Below are 13,329 nucleotides of genomic sequence, written 5' to 3' on the forward strand. Positions count from 1 at the left end.
ATGGTTATTGCGTACAATTAAGGACATTACTGATGGTTGATGATAACTGAGGACATTTGACCCGATATTTTATCGTAACTACTTGATTCAAATAAATTCAGCATACCACTGAATCGATTTAAAATGAAAAAAAAAAAAAGCACTGTTTGATGAAAAAATAATAAAAAAACGTAGTGATAAAGATATGGTTTTACAATTTCATTTAATATTTATTGATTGATTCATTTGAACAAAAATTTTTCATATAAATTAAATATTATTTAATTTTTTCAATAAAAAAATTCAACCCAAAGGATAATAAATATTGAAAAAAATAAATAAATTACAAGTAGATTTTTTATATTATCATTCAAAAACTAATTATTTTATAATTTAATTTTAAATTGATGTTTAATATGCACATAATATCTTCAATATTTTATAATTAATTTTTAATTTATTTATTTAATTGTAAAATTTAATTTCATAAACATCAAATGAATAATTTTTTTTTTTTTTCAGAATCATAGAACGTGTTTGCATCTATAATATTCTACACAAGCGATGATTACTGATTAGTGGTTATATATATATACTCATGTGATGAAGACTGACGCATCTTGATTATCGTTGGCAATTCGATATACCAATAATTTTCCACAAACAAATAGATCGATTACTCCTGGGACCCTGAAGCACTTGAGTGACGATGCTGAAAATTCAATTATAGAATTTCCAGATATAGAATTTGAATCAATGTGCGAGAGTTCAATTTCCATCTTCAATTTTTTTTTTTTTTTAAATTATTTGGTATGTTTAAAATTATTTAATTCATTCTATCTATTCTAATTAATTTATGATAATTAATATTTATGTCAATACTTTTTCATTTTTTTCTCATTTTTATTTTTAACTATGCAATGATTAATGTCAATTAAAATAATGAATACACATGTATTATTTATAAAATTATCACTGGGATAAAATTAAATAGATTTTATTTAATTTATTTTAAAATTGATAGAAATTATATTCGAATAATATCCACAAAAAATTGAATTATTAAAGTTGAAATTAAATTAAAAATAAACTTTGCATAGTAAAAAAAAATTAACAGTTCAATTAATTAATTATGAAATTGTGGATTTTTAAATTTTAATATGACTAAGTTTAAAAATCTCTTTTAAAAAAATACCAATCATTTTTTTTTTTATTATTATCATTTTGAGAATAAAAAAATTAATCTCTTACTGAATATTTTTTTCTTTTATTTTTTTTATTTAAAAGTAAATTTTAAATATATGAATGAAGATTTTTATATAATATAAACTTCAATTGTTTTCAGAAAATAAAAGCTGATGAATTTTTTTTCTCTGAGGATTTATCAACGTGACTACATAAATCTGGATGTTATGTTCTGATGGTATTATATATCAACATTGTTTATCAAACTTTAAACAGTACTATCCTATACAGGTATGTATTTTAAACATGTGTTATACATAAATTTATTGTTAAAAGAATTCTTTTGTATGGCAAAACAGGCATTCTGCTGATAGAATAAGTTACAAAAAAAAAAACTTTGCATGTGTTAAATGTAAATTTCGTAAATGCTATACAAAATAATCAAATTATATTTTTTTTCTTACGTTATCCAAACAAAATGAATGTACAAGTTCATATTCTTGTTATTGCATTTTTCTCTTGTGACAATCATAAAGCTGTTTTCACTCAAAGCACTAACATCCTGTATCAAGTTTTATGACATCCTGTTCTTATCGTCCATGTCACACATATGACATCAAATAGCATTTCCACAGTTATACATAACTATTATAAAAAAAAAAACAGCATGTATAATCTACTCAAGATTTATATATCTATTCTAAACATTAAAAAAAAAATGATAGTTTTCAATTAAGTAATGATTACAGTGAATTTGTATATCATAAAAATTAAAAATCATCATTAGATTATAACCGGTAACAAAAGTTAATATCATATCGATGAAAAAAAAATTAATACTATTATCAAAAAATATAATTTTTAAATTATTTTACTGGTATAGTAATTAATACTCTATTGACATTGTAAATTTATTCACATCATAACAATAATTCAATAGTTTAAATAATTTGGTATATTCCATTTTTCGATATAATTATTAAATAATTAATTTCAGTTGTTAATATTGTCATAATAATTAAACTACATTAACAGTCTTTTTAACTTTGACTCTGGAAATATTTATTATATTTTCATTATGTTGAAAAATTAAAAAAAACAGAAATTATAAAAGTTAATTAATGCAAATACATAGGAAGCTTTTCACTGTAATGCAGTTTTTTTTTTTTTTTTACTTGCACTGTAATTATTACAGCAAATATGAGAACAATATTTTCATTAATGAATTGATATTTATCTCTATCAATTACTGAAAGACATATGACAATAATTTTTTTTATATATAACAGGTAATAATTTTTTATAATTTTTTCTTTTTGTTACTTTTATTATCACTCGTGTTTTTAGATATATAAAAAAAATAAAATTGCCAAGAAAATGCATTTAAGCGATGGTAGGAAAAATAATGGGATGTCAGATGGGTTAGCCATGAGTTGACATATTATTTGAACTTGTCTAACACTTATGAACTTGAAGTGATAATAAACCAGTATGGCATAGAGTAAAAGACATGAATTTTCCACGATTATATTTTGCAACTTGTGCATTTTCATCTCATTCATCACATCTGATAACTGGTACTTTTCATTTTTAAAAATTATTTTTAATAATATCTCTAAATATTTTCATATTTTATAGACATTTTTTTATAATTATTATTAAATTATAAAATTAGAAAAATTGTATTAATCTCTTAATTAAAAGTTGAATTAATAATATTGCACAACATGAAAATTTTGTTATGTAATTTACGGTTACATATTACTCAATTTTCTGGAGTACACAAATACACAATGCACATAGTATATTGAATGACGGCAATGAGATAACTGGAGATGAGATGAAAACAGACATATCGGTTTGTCGACGTGGTCTCGTGGCCAGGCCACACGGACAATTCGCTTCGTTTAACTGTATCCCACTGTTGGACCAAAGCCAAAATGACTATATACTCTTCTCATTTTTTTCTCCTATCACAAATATTTTTTTTCTCTGTTATGGGTCTTTCAAATACCATCAAAAGCTTTCACAATTGTTCAATTCTCAAACCTCCTCAATAACAAAAAAAAAACAACCAAAAATAAAACCATCAAGCGTAAAATTGATGAAAAGCATTTGATTTCAACTGGAAAAATAAAAATACATATTGATTAAAAAAAATTTATAATATTTAAACAAAACAAATAAAAAAAATAATTATTATTTTGATACAAAGTGTTGTTTGATATTTATCATAATTAAGATTTAAAAATTTATTTATATTTACAGATAAAATATTTATTGTAAATACTATTTGAAAGCTGAGAATCCAACTAAAGTGCGAAGCTTATATGACGGCTTATCGGGATTCCACCTGGGGGCTAAAAGTGTACTTAATAATCGAGAATAGCAACTTACCCTCCATTACAACAATGTACGTATAATGTTAATATAACTGTACCGTAAAATATTTTCTCTAATTAAACATAATATAATTTATTTTATTTTTTTTATGTATAAATAAACTCTCACTGTGTTTTAATATGATTATTTAAAAGTTATTATTGAAATAATAATCAACTAGATTAGATAAACTAAACATTTGATTTATTTTATTACTTGCAATGTGTTTTTTTTTTTTTTTTCAGTCACGTAGAATACATCAACATCTAGGAAAATGTAACCGGACAAAGTTAGTATAACATACCAATTTCAAGTTTAAGATTTGTTGTGAATGTCCACAAGAAACTTTAACACATTTGTACATTTTCAAGAAAGTTTAAGTTGTAACAGATGGACATAAAGGAAAGACACACAAAACAACAACTGTATTTTTTGGTAAAACTATTGATAAAGGTATTTATTTTAAGACTAAATGATCAACAAATAAATATTTAATATATTTAAATTTATTAATTGATAAACTTCAATGATTATCATCAAAATTTAATATAACATTCAGAAAAATCACATTTAATCAATCTACTTCACGTGTTCATGTCTTTTGTACAATATTTATCATACGAATCACGTAGTTTCCATACATGAAATTGTGTTTTACCAAGTATTTATGTTTTTTTTTTTTTTTTTACACAAACACATTCAAAGTAACTCACATAGTATCATTCGACTTTTATATACATGCATATCACAAACCAAAGATAAATTCTCGCAAGCTCACTCTAAATGCTAATGAGTCAACTCAGTGTACATTACTTTCTGACAATTTTAAACTAACAAAAAATAAATAATAATAATAAATAAAGAAACAATTAACACAAAAAAAAACGTAAAAAAAAAAAACTTTTAATTTAATAAGAGTAATCAAAAAGAAATTAGATAAATTTCAAGTTGATTTACATTTTTTTTAAATTTATTATTATCAAATTTGTTTGTACTTGTTAATTACAAATATAATTATTATTTATTATTTTATTTTTAACTGAAAAAATAAATCTTATTCATTGTTTTATTTTATTTTTTATTATTTCAGGGGTTATTGTTAAATAAGTGAATCAACAAACCACAAGGGACTTGAGGATAAGTCTCATTGTATTGGTAGACAATCAGCTTGGACAAAATTTCACAAGGCATTTGGTCTTTTGGATTCTCAAGGTTGAAAAGATATATTCTAAAGTGATCTCTTGATTCCACTGGATTTACTGTATTGTATCGAAGAGATTGAAACTACGCTGGTGTTTCAGGCTAAAATAGCATATCCATTTATTTTATATAACATGAAAACCACATTTCAACCAACTGAAAAAACATTTGGCAAGTATTATCAACATCACCACATCAGTATTATTTTTTTTTTTCTATATAGGTATATTATTAAACTGACTGTCAATATTGTTTATTAGAATGAAATGACTATTCAGTTTATTTGAATTTCATATGGATCATTATTGATAAATCCTTGTATTAACTAACCATGAACACGAGAGTTAAAAGTTTCATCTAAAAGCTCTTATAACTGCTGATAGTAAGGATTATTTTCAAATCAATTTATTGATATTATATATGGTATTATTGGTTTAGTTTTACTTTAAAATTACCAATATATTTTTTTATGAATAGTCAATAGAGAGATCAGTTGTGACGTCGCATAACATATATAAAAAAACCTTTAACAATAGAAAAAGATAAGGATAAATATAGATATATTGAGGGTTGATTTAAGGGGAGTTGAATCGGTGTTCAAGGGTGGTGGTAAGAGTTGACGTCGTTGGCAGTCGGGGCTGATATCTGGCTAAGCGCTGGCGCAGTCGAATCGTGGTCTTCACGACGACGAGTACAGGAACGCATGTACTCATCGTCAATTGGTATCACGCAATTCTCACACGTTTTTCAACGGGTTATCACTTTACATTTTATCCGGTAATAAAGTAGTATCCAAACAACATTCTCTACTCCAATGTTTATTCTCTTTTTTTCTTTTTTTTTCTTTCTTTCTTTCTTTTTTTTTTGCAATTTACAATCAATTGCATTCACAAAAAAATAGTGTATTAATAATTAAAAAAAAATCATTATTATAATTTTGAATTATTCATTAATTTGGATATATTATTTTTTATAAATTTTTTTTATTTGTTTTAATTAAAGTGACAAATTATGGTGTTTTTTATTTATTTTTTTTCAAGTGTTAAAACTCCATGTGATAAATTAAAATGCAAGAAAAAAAACAATAACGTGTATAACAGTGTTAGTGTGTAAAAATTTATAAAATACAAGTGCTTAAATTTAAAAAAAAAAAAATAGTTAATTTTCAAAGTATACAACTTAAGGTGTTCGTGTTTGATGCATAGAAATAATATTCAGACAAAAATGAAAAAGTGTTGTGATTTTTTTTTATAGCCAACTAATTACTGCAATTTGAGATTTAAAAATATAATAATAAAAAAAACATTACAATGCCTGATTGAATTTTCGTTAGATTGACTCATTAATTTGGTATGTTTTAAAAATTCAAAAATTCAAAAAAATTATCATATTTGTTTTAAGCAGATACTATTTCAAATTATAGATAAATTATTAGTGGATATATATTTATTATAATAAGCTATAGACCCAGGTGGACTTGATGATAATATTAAAATCTTGATAAAAAAATATATATCCAATTTGTAAAAGCTAAATTAAATGCAATTTTGCTCATCTGTATTAATAGATTAATTTTCATACTAAAACAAAAAAAAAAAAAATGTATTCATATACTTTACTGAATTAAATTTAAGCCATCCCATTAGCTGTTTTATATTTAAGAATATTTAATTTCGATAAATTTTTTTAATATATACATTTTTATTTTTATTTTTACCTTCTAGATCACGTAATGTAATTATGTTAGCTAGACGGTGAAAGACGCAGTTCATGTTGTGGATTACCTCAGGACTACAGTGGATTAAAAATATACATTACTATATATGTATATAATAATAACAACAATAATAAAAAATAAACGAGGTCGTCCAACGTCAGAGAGAACACATTACTCCTCCTCTTTAAAGGTTTTTTTGAAGGATCACGTGAAATGTACTGGAAACGATGTATATGAAAAAGAATTTACGACTTGATCATACTCGAAATGCAGTTTCAAGTCACATCATGATCTGCATTATTTTTCTACTATCTGTCATATTGAATGGTAAGTACCAAAAAAATAATAACCATAAATTAATAATATGAAAATCAAAGGTGTAATCTCATAAACATAAAAAGGGTATTTAAACGAGTTTTAAAAAAAGCCCAGAAAATATTTAAAAAAGATATAAAATTTAGAAAAAAGTATTTTATTTATTTTTTGTACAAAAGATAATACAAAGTGCTGTATAAAATAGATACGTCAAGTAAAGCACGCGCGATACATTGTTATGAACAAAAGGCAGGTGTCTGCGGTGACGTTTTATAGTATTTTGTATCTGCTAGTTTGTATTTGCCGCGGGCATTTTAAATTGACGAAGAAAAACCAACGAACTAACCACTTTATTTTCTTTTTGATTCTTTTTTTTTTTTTTTTAGCTTGCAAACGTATTTACACAAACATGTTAAAATATAATTACGTATATAGAATTTGTATTTTGTTTTTTGAAAAAAGCTCATACAACTATTAACACAAGGAAATAATATATTTTCATGATTAAATTCTTTTTAAGATAATTCATCAAACAGTTTCAATTGAGTATTTAATTGCATGAATTATTTTATAATTAAACTCATTGATACAAATATTTTAACACATGATTACTCACAATTTTTAATTTATTTTTAAAAACAAACTCATACACAGGGAAAAAAATATTTTGCAAGTAAGCAAAGAGTTATTAAACAGCTTTAATATAATTTTTAACTACATGAATTATTTTACCATTAAAAACCATAATTAAAATATATTTCTATCGGAGTATAGTCATCATTATTTTTAAATTAACTATAATAAATAATAGTGATAAAATGCACTAGTTTAAATGAATAAATGAATACATGATTTTTATTAATTTACAAAAAAATAAAATATTATAGCCAAGTTGATTAAGTGATACTGTCTTGATAATTAAATATCAAAACTTTGATAATAATTATTCTCTTGACGTTATTAAATAAACCAACCAACTTGTAAATATATTTAATAATTTATATATACTTACAAAATAGAACAAAGATTAATTATATCAAAAAGTTAGTAGAAAAAAAAAAAAAAAAAAAAAACTGTGGTAGTTTTTAAAAACCTTGAAGAAAAAAAAAATATAATTATATTATGTTGCTTTTTAAGAGTTTGGGTATTGATTAAAAATATGGAAATAGAATTTACAAGTTTGTAAAAGATTAAAAGAAATTGAATATGACGTAATGATAAAATTAAATTTGGTATCGCGACCAAAAAGGGTTTATTTAATTAAAATCTTTGAGTTTATTAATTTTTTTATCTTTAAATTAATTCAGCTTTTTTTTTCCATCTTTCAAATGATAATATGAATATATTTAAATAATTTGATAATTTATATCATTAACATTTTTGATTAAAATTAGAGTCAATGTATATTTTTTATTTGATTAAAAAAAATATTGTTGGGATAGTATGTTTGGGTTGATTAGATTGACCCGAGAATGGCTGATGAGTCACCGATAACTTGCTGATGATAGCCACATGATTAATCTAGGAACGTCAAATATAATTACACCTCATATTGGACACGCGACAGCGTGTGACTCTTGATAAGCTAAAATTTTCAAGTAGAAAAAAAAACAAAGGAAACATAATTTAAAATAAAAAAAATATAATATTATTATTATTTATTTTTCAATCTTATTATTAGAATAAAAATTCACTAATAAAAAAAAAAAAAAGATTTAAAAGAAATATATATTATGGTTGGTTGGATTTAAAAGTGAAATTTATAACAAAGAGTTAAGTTGATTTAAACCTGTTACGTGTGCCCACTGGATCAAGCTCTTTTTTATTTTTTTTTTTTACTTGGGGGGACAAATGAACATCCATTTTCCAGAAAAGTAGTAATGCTACTTTTTTTATATCCACTGCTGAATGAGGGTAAATATCCGAATTATTTTTTTTTTTTTCGTCTGAAAAACATCTGGATAATATTATTTTTTTAAAAAAATAAATTTTACAGTTTTAAAAAAGATATTTTAAAAATTGATAGTCAATTGGAACTTTAGTTGTTGATAAATATTTTTTTGAAATATAAGCTTGATGTTTAATCTTGATGAATACAAAAGAATGTAGATTCAATGTAATGATGTGATATTTTTTTTTTTCTTTATTAATACTACAACAGTCCACTAAAAAACTCAAAGGTGAAAACTGAAAGGCTCCTCATTGAAGACATAGACTTTTTTATTTTCTCTCTTAGTTTACTTTGTAACTCACCATCGCACTTGAAAATGATTATTACGTGAAATTAAATTTCTGCACTTTAACAAGAATTGAATTTCACTGATAGAGTTAGTCATTATACTTATGTATAAGACTAAATCAATTGATAAAGAAAATAAAAGAAAAAAAAAAAAACCAACAGCATTTTTTAATTTATCGAAATAAAAAAAAAAAATGATTTATTAAATTTTTTTGTCAAAACAATTTTATTCAATTTAAATAACTCGAACCATCCACTTGAATCACATTATCCGAATACAAAGAAAATAGAAAAATATATTTTTATAAATTCATTTAAAATACAAAGGGACAAAGTGAAATTCTTAAATTTATTTTATTCTCGGTTGAATATCCGAATAGAAAAATATAAAAGAAAAGGTCATCATGATGAGAGATTGGGTCTTCGTGACTTTTATTCAGGGTGACAAAAATATGTCAATTGACCGGCACTAATATCTAAAAAATATTATTAATAGAAGGAAAAAAATAAAAATAAAAATAATACGATCTTTGAAATTCCAAGACTTGAGGAAAAATTTTTTTATATTCTTATTTGCATGATTTTTCTATTAATAATGCAAAAACGAATATGAGCTTTTTTTTTTTTTTACTGCAATAGAAATATAGATAATAAAAAAATAGAAAAAAAAAAATAATAAAAAGTATGTTAGAGAATTGAATTCTATTCGTCACAGGACCGGATATCTCATGTTTATAAAAAGCATATATCTTTGTAGAAAAAAAATAAAAATATATTTTATTTATTTTCCTTGAAGATCGACAATGGGTTTTTGTTGAATTTTACTCGAATTCGAGCATCAAAGTATACTCAGTACTATAAACTCGAATTGTAAATGTGTACATATATATATTTGGAAGAATCTATCGATCGTTGACATCGAAAGTACTCTATAACATTGAAAAACCGACATAGATGTTCAACTTTTGTATATAAAAATATCACACAATTGTACTTGCTGGCTATTTGCCAATTTAGTTTTGGCATAACACCTGGCAATCCGCTACACCGGACACTTATATGTTTAAATTTTTTCATACACACATATTTTTTGTTGATATTTAAATTTTATTTATTTTATTCAGTGCTGAAATATCACTACAAATATATATATTTCTTTTATTAATATTTAAACTCTATTTCTAAATATTCAAATTTTATTTTTTTCAATTTCGATATTGAATCACAAACAGATAAAAGTTTCAAAACAAAATATCATATCATCAACAGAATATTTAAGACTTGATAACAAAACCAAAAAATTAAATAAATAAAAAATATAAAGTTTTGTTGCAATAATATTATTAAAAACAATAAGATATTTTATTTTTTTTCTATAAAAATACATGTTATATAGTAAAAAAAAAAATTCTATATTGGCTTTAGTAAATTCCATAAATATGTATACAGTAAATATTTTATTATTATTTATAATATACATGTATAAAATAAATATTTCATTTTAAAATTTAGAGAGAGATGTTTTATGATAAAAACTAGTATTCATTTGTTTGATCTGTTGAATTTGGTATATAAATGGAAATTGCTGATTCGTTTGGCAATCGATCGTGACACTTCATCTTTACATCAGCATCATATTCACTATACATCAAAGGTATTTCAATGAATACATTTTGACGATGTGTATGGGTTTATTTTCATATGTGGCTTTTGGCAATTCAAAGCCGAATTTTCATTGCCTCTACCAAAAAAAGATTTTCAAAAAGATTAACACAGTATTTATTATTTTTTCGAATTTTTCCATTTGACATATATCAATTTTCATTTTATTTATATTTTATATTTGTAATATAAAAATATCATTCACTCTTTGTCGATTAAAGTAAAAAATAAAAAGATAATTTTAAAAAAGAAAATTGTTTATGATAAATGAATAACTAGCAATGGTGCGGAAATTTTCTTTCTGATGATAAGGAGTTACTCGGGTTTCATTTCCTGGTCTATTGTATTTCTATCCTGGTAAAAATGGTTAAAACAAAGTAGAGATATAATAAAAATAATGACAGAAGCAGGTTAAAAAAAAAATCTTATAAATAATAATAAATAAAATTTAAAAAAATACTGAAAGATAGACAAAAGATGAATTGTAAAAACAAAAAAAAACAAAAAAAAAGTAAAATAAATTTTTGCATTGAACGTCTACTGGGCGTATCTTAAAGCTCTTAAGAGGCTTAAATATACTATTAAGATTCTTCCAGTTCTTATCACTGAAACACTTTTTAAAACGATTTCTTAATCAAAACTGAACAAAATTTTTTATAATTATTTTCTTTCTAAATTAATATTATTTTTTCTCATTATTTATTTATTGAAAATTATTTTTCATTAAAGAACGAATAATAAATATTCTTATAATTAAATAAAATGTTATTTCATATTATAAAATACATAATGGTCAGGTTTATCATAACGACCAACTAGATATACCTCAAAATAATACCTCTGTTTTCTACTCAACTACACTGAGCATGCGATAAAGCTACTACTTCTTGGCTATTTCATCTGTTTTTCCATAATAAAATAATACATAATTTAATCTTATTAAATGTAATGTCAACCCTTCCACAAACTGACTTTTTGTTAATTAAATTATTATTATTAAATAAATAAGAGTACAATAAAATCTATCTTAATTTGTAAATTAAAAAAATAATAAAATTTACAATGTTGATGAATTTACAGATTGAATTTTGAATGATATTTGAATTTATTTAAACTCATCATCATGATTTATCAACATTAAAAGTAAAAATATAAAATTAAAAATAAATTTAAACAAGAAACAGGTTTTACCTTGACATGATTTGGGTAGTGTAGTACCGTGATGTCTGAATAAATATTGACTTTTGACAAACTGTGAGTCGACGAGAAAATATTTGCACAAGTTATCCAAGCAAAACCACCAAGACAGCATCGAGTATTAAACAAGAAACTAGATGAATAATATATATTCAAAATAAAAATATCGCACATAAAAATTGCAATTAAATAAAATGCTAATTATATTTTGAATAAATTTTATAAAATAATTAAATACGTGATCTAGGAATTTTTTTATAACATTATTTAGTCTATAATATTATCAACAAATTATTATTGTTGATACTGCATACTGAAACTATTTAATATTCATATATTAAAATACAAGCCAATAGGTCCTGGTTTAATCTAATGTTTATTCATTGTATCAAGTTTCAGTGTCAAGTGTTTCTCATATTTTACAATATTGTATAATATACCAACTCCAATTATACACAACTAAATTATATATTTTTTTTTATTCAAAATAATTTACAATAATTTAAATTAAATTAAAAATATCAAGTTTATTTAATTGTACTACAGATGGAAAATTTTTTAGTTGGATTAAAAATCTTCATTAACATTGGTTTTATAAAAAATATATAAATTTTTTTTTTTTTATTATCTTTTTGTCTTTTTGAACCATTGTAGTGTAAAAATAACAAACCTAAATACGATTTTTCTTTTTATTATTATCATATTTGAGTAAAAAATACAAGCAGTTTTTTTTTTTTTTCCAAGGACAATAGTGATAGGAAAGATAAGGAAGTGCTTTCTTCTTATTTTATATATCTCTTATATGTGGCAAGAAAATGAATTTGCTGTAATAAAAGCTCGCGGGGTGGTCCACGAGTCTTTTATTATTTTTTTTTTATTTTTTTTTTTCATTCCAAAAAGTACATTCAGATAAAAGTAATATATATATTTTTTTTTCTTATTTCGTATCATTATTATTTTTATTATTTTATTATATTTCTAAAAAAAAATTTTGTAAAATTTTTAAGGGCGCATTTTACTTATCACTTTTGCAGCTTCCAACATTTACGAGATAAATTATATTTCATAATTAATAAATTATTTTTTACCTACATACATATTTCATTTTTCTTTTCTTTAAAAAACAAATATTTAAACAACAATGATAGTTATACAAAGAGTAAGAAATATTTTACGAAAAAGTTTATCTCAGGAAATATTAATGCTATTTAAAATTGCACCACATAATTTTTGAGTATATGTATTCAAGTGACAATTCCCATTTTTAAATATCATTTAATTACATTTTTCAAGAATAAAATATATATTAAAAATAATTTTTATTTTTCGAAATTTTAAAGCTTAGTTTATGACTTTTAAATGGTTTTTTGACGCTTTAATAAAATATCAGGCAGTTGATTAGTTCTCGTTGGAGGAAATATATATATATTTTTTAAAAAAATAAATTTTTTTT

General features: G+C 22.8%; 1 protein-coding gene across 3 annotated transcripts in view; it reads left to right on the forward strand.

The window, feature by feature from the left end:
- The window catches only part of LOC122858436 (fatty acyl-CoA reductase 1-like), a 34,238-nt gene that overhangs the window by 5,434 nt on the left and 15,475 nt on the right, over positions 1 to 13,329 (forward strand). For 2 of the 3 annotated variants that reach the window (XM_044161344.1, XM_044161354.1), the window contains exons 3-9: positions 502 to 789; positions 1,325 to 1,455; positions 3,433 to 3,577; positions 3,792 to 3,999; positions 4,637 to 5,523; positions 5,787 to 6,096; positions 6,471 to 6,790. In XM_044161344.1, the coding sequence (XP_044017279.1) occupies positions 6,691 to 6,790 (100 nt within the window). In that variant the 5' untranslated portion in view covers positions 502 to 789; positions 1,325 to 1,455; positions 3,433 to 3,577; ... (2 more) ...; positions 5,787 to 6,096; positions 6,471 to 6,690. Of the gene's footprint in view, positions 1 to 501; positions 790 to 1,324; positions 1,456 to 3,432; positions 3,578 to 3,791; positions 4,000 to 4,636; positions 5,524 to 5,786; positions 6,097 to 6,470; positions 6,791 to 13,329 lie in introns of those variants that run through there. The other variant, XM_044161336.1, reaches the window with a different exon arrangement.

This window comes from Aphidius gifuensis, linkage group LG1, assembly GCF_014905175.1.
Source record: "Aphidius gifuensis isolate YNYX2018 linkage group LG1, ASM1490517v1, whole genome shotgun sequence".
NCBI lineage: Eukaryota > Metazoa > Arthropoda > Insecta > Hymenoptera > Braconidae > Aphidius > Aphidius gifuensis.